Source organism: Schistocerca piceifrons, chromosome 1, assembly GCF_021461385.2.
Source record: "Schistocerca piceifrons isolate TAMUIC-IGC-003096 chromosome 1, iqSchPice1.1, whole genome shotgun sequence".
NCBI classification, from domain to species: domain Eukaryota; kingdom Metazoa; phylum Arthropoda; class Insecta; order Orthoptera; family Acrididae; genus Schistocerca; species Schistocerca piceifrons.
In genome coordinates, this window is record NC_060138.1 from 768,561,948 (window position 1) to 768,580,162 (window position 18,215).

At 40.8% G+C, this 18,215-nt stretch overlaps 1 protein-coding gene across 2 annotated transcripts in view; it reads right to left on the minus strand.

The window, feature by feature from the left end:
• Positions 1–692: 692 nt before the first annotated feature.
• Positions 693–18,215, minus strand: part of LOC124712359 (longitudinals lacking protein, isoforms H/M/V) — a 151,047-nt gene continuing 133,524 nt past the window's right edge. For both annotated transcript variants that reach the window (XM_047242664.1, XM_047242657.1), the window contains exons 9-10: positions 11,208–11,628; positions 693–1,366 (exon numbers count right to left, since the gene is read on the minus strand). In XM_047242664.1, coding sequence (XP_047098620.1) covers positions 11,208–11,628 — 421 coding nt within the window. In that variant the 3' untranslated portion in view covers positions 693–1,366. The remainder of the gene's footprint in view (positions 1,367–11,207; positions 11,629–18,215) is intronic.

An 18,215-nucleotide genomic window follows, 5' to 3' on the forward strand; every position in this document is an offset into this window, starting at 1 on the left:
TCTACAATATTTAACACAGTCACTTTCTCATGTTTCCATTACATTTACAAACAACAAATGAACATAGCAATGTAAATGATTGAATAGCAACATTATGAACCAACTTTTAGTAGCACACGAAACATCCGAACAAAGTAACGATACTGTGATTGCGAGAAGTGGGTTTTTGCACCTTGATGTACCATCGAATCTAGGTGTGAGATATAAGATAATTACACCTTACAACAGCTTGAAACAGTCATTTCCAGAAATATCACAGGAATGGAAATAATAATCAGTACAACAAATTCAGACTTGCAGTACAAGCCTAAAATAACACAGCAATAATGTTTTCATTTTCTTCCTCAGAACTGCCAACTCGTATCAAAAGAACGAGTTAGATGTTGGTGGTGCAAGCAACATTTTGGTACTTGTTTTATTGCCAAACTTAAATTGTTTTTAACTTATGAAACTGTTCTTGACTAATTTTGCAAATAAGGTGACCTCTTTGCAGGACTGTTCAACATTTCCTTTGCTCACTGTGGTATTACTTCCAATGAGTGATAAAGAGTGTCACCATACTGAAACAATAATTACTCCTGCTGGATAACAAAATACTACAAAAAGCAACTTATGACCCAAGCACGACAAATGCAACTAAGGACAATTAAGAAAGAATGAAAATGACTTACAAATACGTTAATTTTGGAGGCATCAGTTTTAATTGAAATATGTCTATTACAATGCACACTGTGAGAAATAGAAAGCTGCATTATAATAGGCTTTTACCATATCTTCCTTAACATTAAATATTCTGTCAACAATATCGCTAGATCATTTCATTCAATATCATTTACTCAGTAAACATTCCTCAGTACAAAACAGAAATAAATAAAAAAAAAGTAAAATAAAATTAAGAGACTGTCTACAAAGCATAGACAATGTGGCTGTTAACACAGTCAGTTCATTGCAGTCTACAAAGAGAACAACTGATTGCACAAAACTCTGAATACCAGTCACACATCACATAAATGTGTCCCTTTTCTCAGTCTGTGTTGAGATACAAAAGAGGAGTGCGGATCCAGTTCTGTATGTTTTACATCTGCCAGTCAAATCCATTGCAATAAAAATAAACAAAACCACTGGACTTCAAAAGGTTATCCCAGTTCTATCATACAGCAGTAATTTCTTGTATTACAGTCACATGGCTACATCAATTTAGAACTATTTGTACCACATTCCCGAGTAACCATCACTTAAATACAATTTTCTTCATACAAATATCAGAAAATGTAGAAAAAAGGTGTGATGGCATCTTTGAAGAAGCTGATTTCATTTCAGGAATGTTCTGTACTGTTAGAGCCTTGAGGAATCAAACAGTTAATATCTGAAATTAGAAGAAAGAAACACTCAAATAATTAAACCATCACATAAACGGATAATATTTAAGACATCTAGATATTACGTATACATTCATGTGTAAAACAGACATGCACACACACGCAAGGCGGGGGTGTTACAGACAAGGATGTGGACCACACACAAAGATGGGGGGAGGACAAGGAAATGGACCACACAAAGAGAGGGGACAACAGGGCAACCACACAAAGAGAGGGGACAAAGTGCGGGGGCAAGGAGACAAAACAAGGTGGATGGTGGGGCAAAGAGGGGTACGAAGTGGGTGTGGGGCAAAGTGGGGAATAAAACGAATGAGGGGAAGAGGCAAAGACAGGGAACAAAGCGGATTGTGGGTTGAGGCAAAGGGGGGGGGGGGGGGGGACATCGATGTAGATTAAGGACGAAACAAAGAGAATTGGGGAGAGACAAAGAAGAGAAAAGAAGCAGATGGGAATGTGCAAAGAGAGGAAACGAGGCAGATGGGAATGTGCAAAAAGAGAGGAAACGAGGCAGATGGGAATGTGCAAAAAGAGAGAAAACGAGGCAGATGGGAATGTGCAAAAAGAGAGGAAACGAGGCAGATGGGAATGTGCAAAAAGAGAGGAAACGAGGCAGATGGGAATGTGCAAAAAGAGAGGAAACGAGGCAGATGGGAATGTGCAAAAAGAGAGGAAACGAGGCAGATGGGAATGTGCAAAAAGAGAGGAAACGAGGCAGATGGGAATGTGCAAAAAGAGAGGAAACGAGGCAGATGGGAATGTGCAAAAAGAGAGGAAACGAGGCAGATGGGAATGTGCAAAAAGAGAGGAAACGAGGCAGATGGGAATCTGCAAAAAGAGAGGAAACGAGGCAGATGGGAATCTGCAAAAAGAGAGGAAACGAGGCAGATGGGAATCTGCAAAAAGAGAGGAAACGAGGCAGATGGGAATGTGCAAAAAGAGAGGAAACGAGGCAGATGGGAATGTGCAAAAAGAGAGGAAACGAGGCAGATGGGAATGTGCAAAGAGAGGAAACGAGGCAGATGGGAATGTGCAAAGAGGGGAAACGAGGCAGATGGGAATGTGCAAAGAGGGGAAACGAGGTAGATGGGAATGTGCAAAGAGGGGAAACGAGGTAGATGGGAATGTGCAAAGAGGGGAAACGAGGTAGATGGGAATGTGCAAAGAGGGGAAACGAGGTAGATGGGAATGTGCAAAGAGGGGAAACGAGGTAGATGGGAATGTGCAAAGAGGGGAAACGAGGTAGATGGGAATGTGCAAAGAGGGGAAACGAGGTAGATGGGAATGTGCAAAGAGGGGAAACGAGGTAGATGGGAATGTGCAAAGAGGGGAAACGAGGTAGATGGGAATGTGCAAAGAGGGGAAACGAGGCAGATGGGACTGTGCAAAGAGGGGAAACGAGGCAGATGGGACTGTGCAAAGAGGGAAAACGAGGCAGATGGGACTGTGCAAAGAGGGAAAACGAGGCAGATGGGACTGTGCAAAGAGAGGCAACGAGGCAGGTGGGACTGTGCAAAGAGAGGCAACGAGGCAGGTGGGACTGTGCAAAGAGAGGCAACGAGGCAGGTGGGACTGTGCAAAGAGAGGAAATGAGGCAGATGGGAATGTGCAATGAGAGGCTCTGAGCACTATGGGACTTAACTTCTGAGGTCATCAATCCCCTAGAACTTAGAACTACTTGAACCTAACTAACCTAAGGACATCACACACATCCATGCCCCAGGCAGGATTCGAACCTGCGACTGTAGCGGTCGCGCGGTTCCAGACTGTAGCGCCTAGAACAGCTTGGCCATTCCGGACGGCTGTGCAAAGAGAGGAAACGAGGCAGATGGGGATGTGCAAAGAGAGGAAACGAGGCAGATGGGGATGTGCAAAGAGAGGAAACGAGGCAGATGGGAATGTGCAAAGAGAGGAAACGAGGCAGATGGGAATGTGCAAAGAGAGGAAACGAGGCAGATGGAAATGTGCAAAGAGAGGAAACGAGGCAGATGGAAATGTGCAAAGAGAGGAAACGAGGCAGATGGGAATGTGCAAAGAGAGGAAACGAGGCAGATGGGAATGTGCAAAGAGAGGAAACGAGGCAGATGGGGATGTGCAAAGAGAGGAAACGAGGCAGATGGGGATGTGCAAAGAGAGGAAACGAGGCAGATGGGGATGTGCAAAGAGAGGAAACGAGGCAGATGGGAATGTGCAAAGAGAGGAAACGAGGCAGATGGGAATGTGCAAAGAGAGGAAACGAGGCAGATGGGAATGTGCAAAGAGAGGAAACGAGGCAGATGGGAATGTGCAAAGAGAGGAAACGAGGCAGATGGGAATGTGCAAAGAGAGGAAACGAGGCAGATGGGAATGTGCAAAGAGAGGAAACGAGGCAGATGGGAATGTGCAAAGAGAGGAAACGAGGCAAATGAGAATGTGCAAAGAGGGGAAACGAGGCAAATGGGAATGTGCAAAGAGGGGAAACACGGTAGATGGATGTGTGCTTTGACGGGCAACAAAGCAGTTGGATGTGTGTTTAGAGAGGAAATGGTGCAGGAAGGTGTGTACTTGAAGGGAAAATGGAACAGATGGGTGTGTGCTTAAAGGGGAAACGAAGCAGATGTGGGTATTCAAAGAGGGGGAAATGAAGTAGTTTGGAGGGGGGAGGGGGGAAACGAAGTGGACTGGGGAGTGAAGAGGTTAAATGAGACAGATGGTGAGGGCAAAGATGGGAAATGATGTGAGTGAGGGCAGGTTGAGGAGGATCAAGTGGAACTAATGAGGGAGAAGGTGTTAAGGTTTTAGAGGAGTCTCCACACCCTCGGTTCAGATAAAGACATCAATGACTCTGAACCAGATGAAGGGTTTGGGATTCTGGTGATTAGGAAGCATTCTTCTACATGGCCAATGAATAGGTTATTATAGGATGGTGCCATGTAGGTGACCATTGCTGTACCATGAATTTGTTTCTGGGTGGTCTTTTCGAAGCATCCTATCTGTCAACACTGGCTGTATCACTGTTATTTTGATTTGCAGAGACTACCAGGTAAAAGGACTCAGCGAGCTGTCAGAGTCAACCACCTATCCCCCTTACCGCCACCACAAATGTTTCTCCCAACAGTTGCAGTTGCTGGCAGCCCAGCTTTGGTGGTCAGAGCAGAGATAGTGATCGCGAAAGCCTTTGTGTGTGTGTGTGTGTGTGTGTGTGTGTGTGTGTGTGTGTGTGTGTGTGTGTTTTGTGCCTGTTTGTGACTCAACGTCTGCTCTATATGGTGAGTAGCAATCTGTCCTATTTACAACATTAAAATAAAAACACTGTCCTAAGAAGACGGCATGAAAGTGAACTACCAACTCACCAAGAAAGAAAATAAGGAATCCATGCAACTGGGGCAGTTAACAGCAGACAGGAGCAATGAAAAAATATTTCTATTTGAAGGAGAATAAATACATGATACAACAAGTACAAGTATATGAAAATGAAGAATAAAGAACATATGCTTGTGGTGTGTGTAAAAATTGGAACAGAATGAGGAACCAAAACTCTATTCTGAAAGCAATAGCTGTACAAAAAGTTGCAGATATTGCGCAGAAAATTATTAACGATCATGCTGGTGACATGAAGATTGTGGTTTCAAATGATTGGTAAAAGTGAACTGGTGTAAAAGCTGATAACATTTTTGTCACTGATAATTGGAAAAGAGTATGAGGTGACAACACTTGTAGTACTGTATTTAGAGATAGACAGTGGATGAGGAGATAATTAGTTCAAAAGATCTTATGTAGGTTGATCTTTGTAAGGAATATGGAGGCTTGGACAAACAATGAGCCAAAATTAGTTGGTTTTACACGTATTGGAGCTATGAATAGCAATGCTAATATAATGCGGATATGTTTGGTAGAGGAGGCATCAGAGTGTACAATGTAATAGACAATATTACAATCTATCTAGCTGTAGAGTTTACGAATCTACATCTTAAAAGAGTATTTAAGAAATTTGTAAAAAAAAAAAAACTAATGAATTTTGGGAAAATTTTTTAACAAATAGGAAGTTTCATGTAAATGTAAAAATTTTAAAAAAGGACTGGCAATTTGGACTGAAAAGCAGTGACTATACCGGTGCATTCACATAAACGACAAAATGATTTACGAAAATCACTGGAGAGAATGTTAAAAGATGCCAGGTATGCTTGGTACCGATCATGGAATGTTGTGCCAAAAGAGCTGTAACCAGAATCATGTCGACAACATTTTTGTGGTCAATGATACAAGTAAACAACAATAACAGTGGCAAAGTATGAGCTACAAGACACCTCACTGCACCAAAGTAGTTGTATTTGTGATAAATTCCCAACAGCTGCATTAGGAAAGTACCTCCCCTCTCGCATGAAAGATTTTGTACAACTAACTAGAAGCATAATTTGTCAATGAATTGTATAAAATCTGATTCATTCTCATTTCAACAACCTATCATTTAACAGAAGGCTGCAGAAGAAAGTATTTGGATAGTACTACACATTTGAAACACAGCAAGGTGGACCAGATTCACTTGTCTTGGTATCATTCCTTACAAATAATATTTTTTCCTCTATTCTTATGTATGTACATAGGTCACTCAAAATGTGAAATTCTTTAAAGAGATTTACTTTTTATGATTCTTATAGTTTAAAATATAAGGCCCCATTTATTGACTAGCTTGACAGCAGTGTCCATTTCAATATTTACGAGGGCTATTTGGAAAGTAAGATCCGATTTGTCATGAAATGGAAACCACAGTGAAAACCAAAAACCATTTTATTTGCAACAGTTTGCAGTTACTTCTCTAAATAGTTGCTGCTCCAATTTAAGACATTTGTCTTAGCATTGTGCTAACTTTCCAATACCCTCATCATAGGAGGCAGCTGCTTGTTCTTTCAGCCACTTCTCTATGCGAGTCTGCAGTTCACTGTCTGTGCCAAAATGTTGTTTTCATAGCCAGTGGTTCATGTGGGCAGGAATGAACATCAGAGGCAGCCAAGTCTGGGCTGTAAGGTGGGTGATCAACACTTCCCATCAAAAACACTGTAGGGTCATCCTCATTGTCTCTGCAGTGTGCGACCAAGAATTTCATGAAGAAGAAAATGCATGACAGTTACCTAATGTGAGGTTGCTTGAAACCAGGTGCGCAGTGATAACCCATTCCTGGTGGCAGACACTACTGTTCTAGGCATCTTTACATGCCGACTGTTTGCTCAGAACTGAAAACAGCGATGTAACATGATCGACAGGTGTACTAGAAACAATGCCCAAAACATACGTGAAAAATTCATTGGATTTTCATTGCCATTTCTGGTTTGTGACCTATTGGTCATTACTTTCTGAACAGTCCTCACATACACAGTATCTCATTTTAAAGACCTTTTCTTCTGCCTTTATAAGTTTTCCTATCTTGTTTTTAAATTTTTAAATTTAGGAAACTTTGCTGTTGAAAAACATTATTTTTGTAAGGAACCAGAACTTGACAACTTCTCAAATGTAACACTTACAAAAATCCAGTATTACTATTTTGAAGCTCATTTTTGTTGTTGCTAAAAATGAATATAATTACTGAGAAAATATGTTAGTTAATGAAATATTTCAAACGTAAGATTTTGTTTCTGGGATACCTTTGATGGAGTTCACTAGAATACTGTGTCCATAAAAGTAGAGGACAGTACCAAAGTCATTTAGAGAATAATTTGTCATTAGTTAAATATAATAAATTAATTTTCATAGGTGTACAAGTACTGTCCATAATTCCTGTTTTTAAAATATCCATTGAAAATTTAATTGATATGTATTTTATTATTTTGTGAACATACATTAAAAATATTTCTATGAACATCTGAAAACAGGCATGGTGAACAATGCAATTGCTAGTGGCAAATAAATAGCTGTGATCAGTCAATCTCTGTTAAGCATCGAGTCACTGTCAATTTGTCTTCGGTAGTCAGTCAGTCAGTCAGTCAGTCAGTCAGTCACAATCAGTTACAATCAATCACTGTCAGCTATCATTCGTTGATTTAGGTTTGACGGTATTTTTTAAAAATTTTTAACTATCTGAAACAGCAAATTGATCATTTCAGCACTGGTGTTAAAATAAATGTCTACTGACAGTAATTTGAATATATGGAGCGTCTACAACTTTACTGAAAATTACTATCATCATTTATTATATTCTCTTTTGAGGCTGAATGAGGACATAAAATGAGGCTTGCAGATATGTAACAGAGATTCTAAACAGTGATTAATACTCAAGCAGTGATGGAGGATACGAGTAATGTTGCAACTATAAATAGAAATGGTAGGGGAGAGGACTTTACAACATCTCTATTTTCTTAAACAATTCAATTATTATGTAAGAACTGTCTCAGATTTCAGTTGGGTGGTGGGATAAGAGGATACATTGCAGAACAAGTTCCCATCTCTCGAGTCTGAGGAAACTGGTGTTGGAAGAAAGCCTCCAAATCATACCATAGCACAAACTGAAAAACTGGCTATTGAATGTCCTAAGTTGGACAATTGTTCTGTGGAAATTCATGTATATGGTCAGTTTCGTGGTGCTTATCCTTGAGTAGAAAGACATGCAGTGAACACGTCAGCTGGCAACATGTAAACTTTCGTTGTCATTCACCACTTGAGTGCAGACATAATTTGGTTCTTGATGCCCACTATCAGAGACAAGAACTTGTTCTCCAGGCAGAAAAACATGACCTCTGAATATCTTCTTCCCACCAACAGTCTCAGTTGCCATCAGTGTAATGTATGTGAAATGGTTTAATGTTGTTTATGCCAAAGATGATGACAATGTTAAATATTCAGCACACTCAAGTGATGATGACAATACAGACTAAGCATGAAGTGAATGAAACATTTCAAAAAATCGACAGAGATAAATGGTCAAGAGCAATTTAACAAACAATAGGTTATGTAAAAGACAAAAAGTTTGTTTTCTTTTAGAGTGTTTATAAATGTTATGTGTGTCCATACTTTATCACACGGCACACATCTACTCGATGGTCCAATTCTAACTATACCCAAATCAGTTCAGGAGTGATGGTAAAAACAGCTGTTGCATTGCAGTGTCACAGTTCAAAGTGCTGCGATACAGATGGAATGCAAACATTATCAATGATGTAATGCCGCAAGCAAAAATCACAAAGCATTGAGTCCAGTGACGATTGTGGGCACTTGAGTAGTGCTAGTTCAGTGGTTGCAACACAACCTATCCAGCAACATGGCAATGTCTCCTTCAGGTAAACTCATACACAGTTGTGGATATGTGGAGGGGCACCATTCACCAAATGTTATGTTTAGCTATTTCCCTGTGCGGATTTTTTAAAATGTTTCATGGACTTTATAATTACCCTGCACATGCAAAATATTTTTCATAGTTTTGATATGTGTTGAAGCAAAAAATTTTCAGAGAAAACTGATTGAAAATGGCCACATGGTCAAAACTATAGTAACTGTTTTCATGAACAAACAGTTTTTGCAACCAAGGCAACTATGATGTCCTTCAAAAAATTTTACTTGATTTTGAACCCCAACCATAAAAAGTTAACCTACAACAATTTTATTTTGATAAGATAGTCAGTATGCCAGTTATAACATTTTGGCTACCTGTGTGCGAAAATAAAAGAATACATTTGACATTGCAATCTAGTAATATTGATAACTCTGTTTTCTGTGTTTCAACGCTTCCACTTTAATACCTGTTCAATAACAGGGCCTCTTTCATTACACAGCTAATATTGCTCTTATAGTTACAAGCACAGCAGAACCTCACTATATGTCTGCACCCATAAGTGTATTGCTATTAGATGATTCCAAACCAGTGTGTTGGTTTACCATGACATTTGCTGCAACATAATAATTAACAGATTATATTATAGAAGTGTATCCTCATAAGGTCATACATGAATGATTAATGCATTAGCTGTATTTTTTCATAGAGTTAATTACATGCTGATGTTTGCAGTTCAGATTAAGCTGTGACACATGTCAATCTTCTATAATATTGGCAGCATGGGGGGAACGCAGATGACATAATACACTGAACGCACAGTAAAATGTGAAAATGTTTCAAATTATATAAGTAACTCTCACTGTGACAATAGTAAGTTGTTGTTGATAATTTGCAATGATTTATGAGCTAGATATTTTTAAAGAAGGAAGAGGAAGATTTGCATTATGCGAGTTCTTTGGCTCTGAAGTACAGTATATGGCCCCAAACTGAGCTGGATTGTTTGTAACTAAATAGAATTTAATGCAATTTTCTCATTTTCTTAATCACAATGATGTTCTTCAAATTTATCCAAAATGCTGAGCATCAGACACACAAAACAAAAGTAAGTATTAGTAGCTTCATTAGGAGAAGCCCATAATATGTGGACCCTGAAATGGAAATGGTGTGACACTGGAGAGGGAGATGGGGAGCAAGAAGAGGCTAGTGATAAAAGGAAGAAGAAAAAATTACAAAAAATTAAAAAAGAGATATTACTAGACAGTACTTAGCAGTTTTATCAAAAACACATCTCAAATTATGTTACAGTATAAATCAAGACTATAGCAGCAATTTAACACAATGGGTACAATTTTGTAACATCACTGTCCATATATGAATGTTTATATTAGTGCCATTTCTCAACTCTTATGGGAGGCTTATGGTTGTTATGTTCTTGTCAATTTGAAAATGTTACATTATTTATTAATAGCTACCTGAATGCAGCCATAAAGCATTCAACAAAAAAATTCAGAGGAAACATCAAGTGGTGCCTCGTAACTCTGCAAGGAACTATACCCTGACAGCAGAAAAGAAATGCCTGTTCAAAGAAGATTAACTTGGCCTACCAGCATATCAAATGATTCTCAAATGAAGAAAACACACGAGACAGTTACAACAAAGACAGGACAATAAGGAATATGAAAAACTAAACTCCACCCAAACAGGCCATGAAGGCCCAACTGTACCGACTGGCCGCCGTGTCATCCTCAGCTCACAGGTGTCACTGGATGCGGATATGGAGGAGCTTGTGGTCAGTACAGTGCTCTCCTGGCCGTATGTGAGTTTATGAGACTGGAGCAGCTACTTCTCAATCAAGTTGCTCCTAAGCTTGCTTCACAAGGGCTGAGTGAACCCCGCTTGCCAACAGTGTTCCGCAGACCAGATGGTCACCCATCCTAGAGCTAGCCAACCCGACAGTGCTTCACTTCAATTATCTGATTGGAACCAGTGTTACCACTGTGGCAAGGCCACTGGCATAAGCAATATGAAAATATTTCATCAGTACGACTTAAAAAATTCACAACTACAACAGGATCAAAGTGGCATAAAACAATGAAATTATACTGTTGTGGATAGTACAGTTTAGAAACATACAAATGTTTCCAAATGAAGAACCTCCTCTCTTTCACCAAATGAAATACTCCTTGGTTTTCTAAGTTAACTTCCCTCCTCCCCTCTCCACCAAATCTTTTACATTTGTTTAAAAGTTACATCTGCTGAATTTATTTCAATGTCTTTTCTTGATTATCTGTAAATTTATTTAGATTATTCTAATTTGCCATCATCTTTTACATTACCACACTTACATCCTTACTAAGTTGTCAATTTTTTTACGTTCTTTAACACCAGTCACTGTGGCATGCTTTTTAATTACAGAAAAGCGGTTTCCCAGATGCACCATTTTACTCTGCAGAAATCCTATGCATTACAGTTATGCAGTATCATGGCCAAATTGAACTTTTATTAGTACTGTTATTATCACCATCACCATCATTACCACCATCACTAACAACAACAAAGCAGTTTTCATCTGAGCAACCAACAATACTTACCTATTCACCTCCCTCGTCATCTACTCCATTTGTTGGTAGATGGCTACCAACAGTTTTTGTGTCGGAATGGTCTGCATCATTTGTTCCAACTGAAGGAAGGGCACTATCATTATCAATCGGTTCATGGTTCATCATTGTCCCTGGTGGTTCCTGTTTCACAATAGTGATATCAGGATTATTTTCAAGAGCTGACGTAAATTTCTTAACTGGTGTTTTATATGTATCTCCAAACATGTCATCGTGATCTCTTGCATCATCAAGGCTTTCATCTCCTTCATATTGGCGCAATGTAGAAAGGTAGTTTGCAAGAGTCGTCACTGTCACATTTAACATCTCTGCTGCTCGAAACAGTGTGATTTCTTTCCTCTGCACTTTAGCTAGAACGTCAGCAGGACCAGATTCTGACCAGAAATCTCTAACACTGTAGGCAAAAGAAAACTTAAATTACTTGATGTGAAACACACATGGGGGACGGAGAGTTATTAGTATGAAATTAACATAAGGTCACAGTTATTAGTATGTTTCATACTAAAACAAAAGCAACTGGGGAGGAGGATGCTAGTTCTCCCACACCTTGTCTTCCCTTTGTTTGTAACTGCCAATGAAAAGCCTCCGACCTAGACTGGCTTGACTTATGGCTAAGAGCACACTGTTAGCACAATGTCATTTCTGTGACAGCTGCTGCCCAGATAGTATCATAAGAAGCAGTGTCTATAAAAAACACACACACACACACACACACACACACACACACACACACACACACACACACACACAAACCTACCTTTGAAATTCTGCTGATTCAGTTGCCTATACATTCGCTGTACGGAAGTGTTGCATTGATTACAAAGAGAACTGTCATTTTCATCATGTACTATTGCTGTTCTTGTTTGTGATTTGAGATGACAGAAGACACACAAAGACATACACAAGGTACAAGAATTTAGGCAATCCCAGAAGAGACGAAATCTTATAAGCTTCATGGACCACAACTACAAAGTTGTAGGGTGTTTCACTCAGAACAATATAGAAAGTCTGTGCAGAAGGATGGAGAATCGAAACCTGCGGTTAAGAAACGAAGTTTTGATGAAAGACATATTATGCTGGAAAGATTCAATATTGAAGCAGCTAGGGCAAATTTCCTGAGAAAAATGTATAACATCTGAAAATAAAATTGCCATTTTATTATTTTTTGTGATTTTCAATCTAAACCATGCCACGAACCACATCTGGTAGGCTTCGAAAGACAATGGCTGAAAGTGTCAAATGGCGAAATGGCAAAGAAAACAGAGGGACTGCCTGTCAAAGGGCCATCTCAATATGACATTATCAAGAGCGCAAAGCTAACCTCTACATTTAGCAAATCTAATGATTATCATGAAAAGATGAATAAAAGTGTGTTTAAACACTACATAATACATGGCATTTATTACATGATTTATAAGAGGATTATGTGATTTCTGTGGATAACACCAGTTATAACCTAAAAATGGAGAAATAATTCAAACACAGACAAGGAATAAATTACATGTGCAGAGCCTAGAAGAGAAAACATTCAATTTTGAGCTGCTAAACGATTCCAAAAATGTTTGAGGAAGTTCGACACAACAAGAATCTTTACAATCATTTTGAACTATTTAGGCTTAATTTAGCAGCAGAAATGGCCATGAGATTGTGAGGTTTTCCTGTTGCCACTGCCAGTAGAACCCATTAGAAAATATATGGGTGCTAGTGAAAGGAAAGGTTGCGTCCACAAATTGTACATTCCAAATTAACAAGGTTCAGAATTTACGTGAGGAAGCCCTTGATGGTGTTATTGTGGAAATTTGAGCTATGTGCATACACCACAATGACAATTTTCAAGAAAATGACTTTCTGAAGGAAAGTATTCAATAAAATTCAATACAATGATGCACTGTTATTGCTTCAAATGATTCCTTCAATACTGAATTTCTGATACATTTAGTTCTTCAGGGCAGGATAATTAAACAACAATATAATACCTCTTATGTTTCTGTTTCTTGCTCTTTCACTTCATTAAAGCAATATATGCTGTCCCCCCCCCCCCCCTCCAGTGCCCTTTACTGTCATTTCACAATACCCTCTCTGCTCACAAAAATTTATCATTATGAGGCAGAACCGTGTTGGCACATTTGCCGATATCAGTTGTGGGGAGCAGAAGATTCATATTTTCTACCTCGTATTGAGGTCAAAACTGACATGTTGAGGTAATCAATGCTTAAATATTTACTGAACTAGCTTTATAATTTATGAGAAAAGCAGCAATAGTATAATATACAACATAATCCACACAGGAATAAATCAGTAATAATGCAGAGCCAAAGAATGAAGATATGGCTCCTATTTCACCACACCATTTTTGAACACTCTCTTGATCTATTGTTTCACATTATAAGAAATTGTTTAAAAGAGGTCAATGTTTGCTTCTGGCAGTAAAATCTTTATTGCACTGTGCTATCTGATGATTTGGTAATCATACCTTTCCAAATGAGCATCTAGTAATGTATACATGTACCAGACAGTACTGTTCAATAGCAAGGTTCAGCCCCATGCATGGGCCTTTGGCCAAAGGATTCCAACTTGTGACAAATGAGCACCACGGTGAGAACACGGGAGACAGAGTGTGTGCAGAAAAGGTGGAGAAGGAATCTTATGTACTTGCTCCTCCAGCCACCACTTCCATTGCTCGGTAGCATATGTATCAAAGAGCACAAAATTGCAACCCAAAATTGATTTTCAATAATTGCAGACCATTTTAATAATACCATCTGAAGAACAGTTCTCCTTCCCATAGACATATATCTTTTTCTTGCTGTTAGACAAAATGTGTCTACTGTATAAGTAAATGGTGATATCTCCGGGTGTAAGTCATAATGAGCGGCAAGTTCTCTTTTGTCCTCACACCCTGAAAATTTGGGAGTATTTTTTGTCAGGTATTAAACAGACATTTGGTAATTCTCTTGCAATGTTGATTCATTACTGTGGTACAGTCCAACATGGCAACTGTAGTTACTAGCTCAGAGTTCAGAGAGAACTCAACAACTAAAAGTTGCACTTTTTACTTCATCAAAAAATCAACCATAACTGCACGATTCTTTCAGTGACTTGTCCATCCATCCCAACTTCCATTTACTTATATTTCTAATCACTCAGGCATGTACTGTGGCTTGCCATCTTTCCAGCCACTGGCGACTCCACTGCAGGCGATCGCAAGAAAACAGTATGAAAATAACACAAGCACATCGAATTGTAAACTGCATCTCCTGCAACTGCCACAGTAACACACTTCCGTACTAGCAGTGAAAGAGTTGCCACAACAAATGTTGCCACTGTGGGCATTAATTAATCTTCTGATCACTTGCCTGCTGATCGCCATGGCAGTATTCTTCCACCAGGCAGCTATAAAGGATGCCACCTGGCCATTCTGCACCAGCTCACATTGTGAGTCACTTCAGGCCACTGACTGCATCCTACCAGCTCACATTGTGAGTCACTTCAGGCCACTGACTGCATCCTGCCAGTCTCCCAATAGTAGCTCCCTTCGCCCCAGTGCAACTGTTCACTCTGAGCTGCATCCAAGTATCCACTCCGCACCTCGTATGAGTTCTCCATGTTGGACTTTAGCATTGGCCACATCTACAGTCCACCAGCACGCAACTCACCTTCACTCCTGGATTGCACCAGCCATGTCCTTAGACTGTCCAATGGAGCTCATTTCTCCACATTGGGCACAGCAGCCACACTAACTCCGGTCGCTACAGGCCTCCACCTTACCAGAACCTCTCTCCTGGCGCTCACACTCCTGCTGTACATACGAGCCTAGTCCTTGGCCCGAGGTATCGCAGGCTAAGCTGTGGGTAGCTGTTCCTCCTAGATCCTTACGGGTTGGATTAGTTGTGCCTCTCGTTGTGGATGGTCATTGTGTGGTTTAGGTAATAAATCTTGGCTGCTAGCATGCACACACACTGTTGGTGGAGTTGGCAGTTGATGTTGTATTAGTTCTTCTTCCCCTCATGCGTGATGTTATTTAGTGCGGCCTCCAGCTCGGGTGAGAGCTTCCTTTGTCCATCTTGGACCTCCTTCCTCAGCCGAGCGACCGCACCCTCCAAGATGAAGCCCCAGTCGCGCGGCGTAAAGACCAAGTTCGAGTTGATGGTGTGAAGGTCCTTCTTTGAGACGAATTTGAGCATAATTGCCGATATCCGTCACGTAGCTCGAATGGCCGGTGTGGAAGTGGTGGATTCTGTTTCCCTTCTGCTTGCACGAAAAGGTAAGGGTTTCTGTGGATGTCGTACCGCCCATCTCGCACCATGGTGGTGATCACCTTGAGTATCACTGGCAGGTTCGTGATGTCCAGGAACGGTATGACTTCAGAGTGCATCCCTCCTCCCTCTTGATCTTGTTTATCCTGCTGCATCTTCTTCTCCCCATATGGAGGTGGTGGCGGTATAGGCTGCACCACGTCCATGTGCGTCTCCCCTGTTTCCTGTATTGCTACAGGTTCCGGGGGGACGTCCGTTTGTGTCGACACATCCAACCCAGCTTGTCGTACCACCATGGGGGTAGCATCGGGGGCGGGTGTCTTCTTTTGCAGCGTCCTGAATTCTTCCCGCAGCTCTTGCAGCTGTCGGTGGAGCGCAACTATCTCCTTCTGCACTGCCACCCTCTCTGCCGCCATCGCGGCTTTGAGAGAGGCCACAGCATCGTCGGTGGTGGCACTGGGCGAGATTGCAGCCTCCCCGTTTCCCCCTTTGGGAGGGGGTGGCGGGACCGCTGCCTCTTCTCCAAGTACCGCTTTCTTGGCGGTGATGTCCGCTGCTTCAAGTACGTGCAGCTGCAAGCGTTTGCAGCGAGTGCGCCGCCGCAGCTAATGCATGTAGGGGCAACATGTGGTGGTTTGTCGCAATCGCGCATGTCATGCGCCTTGGCACATTTCAGACAAGCGACTGCATCCCTACACGTCCTGGTGACGTGTCCGATCTTCTGGCAGTGGTAGCACTGCCTCCTGTGCTGCAGTCGGCCTCGCTGCTTCTTGTTGTTGCCACAGCAATCTCCTGCCAGCGTGAGCAGAAGCTTGGACACAGCAGCAAGTTTGTCTCCCTTTCCGCGTCCCAACACGGCGTTGGGCTAGTGGCGTTGGCTTGCGCGAGCGACGGTACCAAAGTGAGCCGCAGCGAGTCGAGCAGCAGTGTGCATACATCACGTTCCTCTCTCCTGGACTTTTCATGAGCTCTACTGCTGTCCACAGATACGGTCGCACTAATGCCGCCCTTGTAAAATCTCTCCCAGTGATATGACAGTAACCATATTGGTGGACAGGAAGCAAGTAGTGTGGATTCACTTCTGAATAACTTTTGTTGTACTCAGTTTACAAGCACAAATAAAGTTCATTTATTCTTACTACCAGGGGCACATTAATTGGCATGGCTCTCTTGGCTCAGACACGAAAGTCCTTCCCATGATCTTTGAACTGATAACTGACTCTGCCCCCTCCCACCTGTTACAGGGGGACCGATATTGGAATTACAATTTTTTCACATCAACTAACCATTGCCACATATGTAAGATATAATTAATAGGAACAAAAATTATCATCAAACTACAGTGGAATCTTGCTTAACGAGTGTCTCCCATAATGCGCAATTCACATAACGAGCAAAACAAATCATAAGAAAATGACTCGCTTACCAAGTGATGTTTTGTGTAATGAGTGATGATTAGCTAGTGTGACATCACCAGCCATTCGCGCGCAGTGGGGGAAACATTCTACAATATGAACACCTTTCATTGTCGACAGCGGCATATGAACAATATCTTTAGTGCTTACTGCAGTCTGGGTTTAGCACTCTTTCTGCTACCTTCTTAGTGCAGCTTGTGATCCCATATTTTTCTACGCTTTTGTTCAGACACTGATTTTTTGTGTGCAAATTTCAATAACCTTCATAGAAATGTCCCTAAAGATAAAGCTACAAGAAAACGACCGTAAGAGGAAGATAATGACCTTAGAAATGAAAAGTAAAAAGTCACTCAAAAATGCGAGCATGGTTTGAGCAATGATGGTTTAGCACAGACATATGGTCAGTCCACATCAACTATTAGCACTATCCTCAAAAACGAGGATGAGATTAAGGGGATAGATGCTCCAAAGGGAGTGACAAGAGTATCTACACAACAGTTTCATATTCTGGACTGCTTTTCTGTGCCAATGCAAGCAGTGATTAGAAAATTAAACTGCTGGTTGTTTACCATAACAACAGGACTCGAGTGACACTTGATCTTTTTTGTGATTGGATCAATGAAGTGTTTAGTCCTTCAGTGAAAAAATGTTTGCTTCAGATGAGTCTGCCATTCAACGTCTTGCTTATTATGGATAACACTCCTGTCCTTTTTCAAGACCTACAAGACCACCTTCTTGAAGAATTTCAATTTATCAAGATCCAATTTCTGCCTCCCAACACCATTCTATTACTTCAGCCTATGGACCAGCAGATTATTTCTAGCCTAGTCAGTACCTGTGGAGCCTGTAGTCAACAAGATTGTGTCTTTGGCCAAGAGTACACTAGACTGGACTCTAAATGGATAACAATAATATTGATGAACTTGTGGAAGATCACAGCCAAGAAATGACCAGGAAGAGCTTATGGAGTTGCAGTGTGTTGCACAGCAAGAAGTTATGGAGAGGAGTTCTTCTTCTTCTTCTTCTTCTTCAGAGGAGGAGGAGGAGGAGGAGGAGGAGGACGGGGTGGCAAGAGCAAAGCAGCAATCTTCTGGTGCAATAAGAGAAATGCTGAAAGCGTGGGAATCAGTTGCATCATACAATGAAAATAATCACCCCAATAAAGAAGTGGTTATGCGCGCCACAAATTTATTTGATGATGATTCTGTGTCCCATTTTCGCCAAGTGCTGAAGCGTCAGTAGAAACAAATGACTATAGATAGATTCCTAGTAAAAAGGAATTAGTTATGTATCGTGAATAATAAAGTACA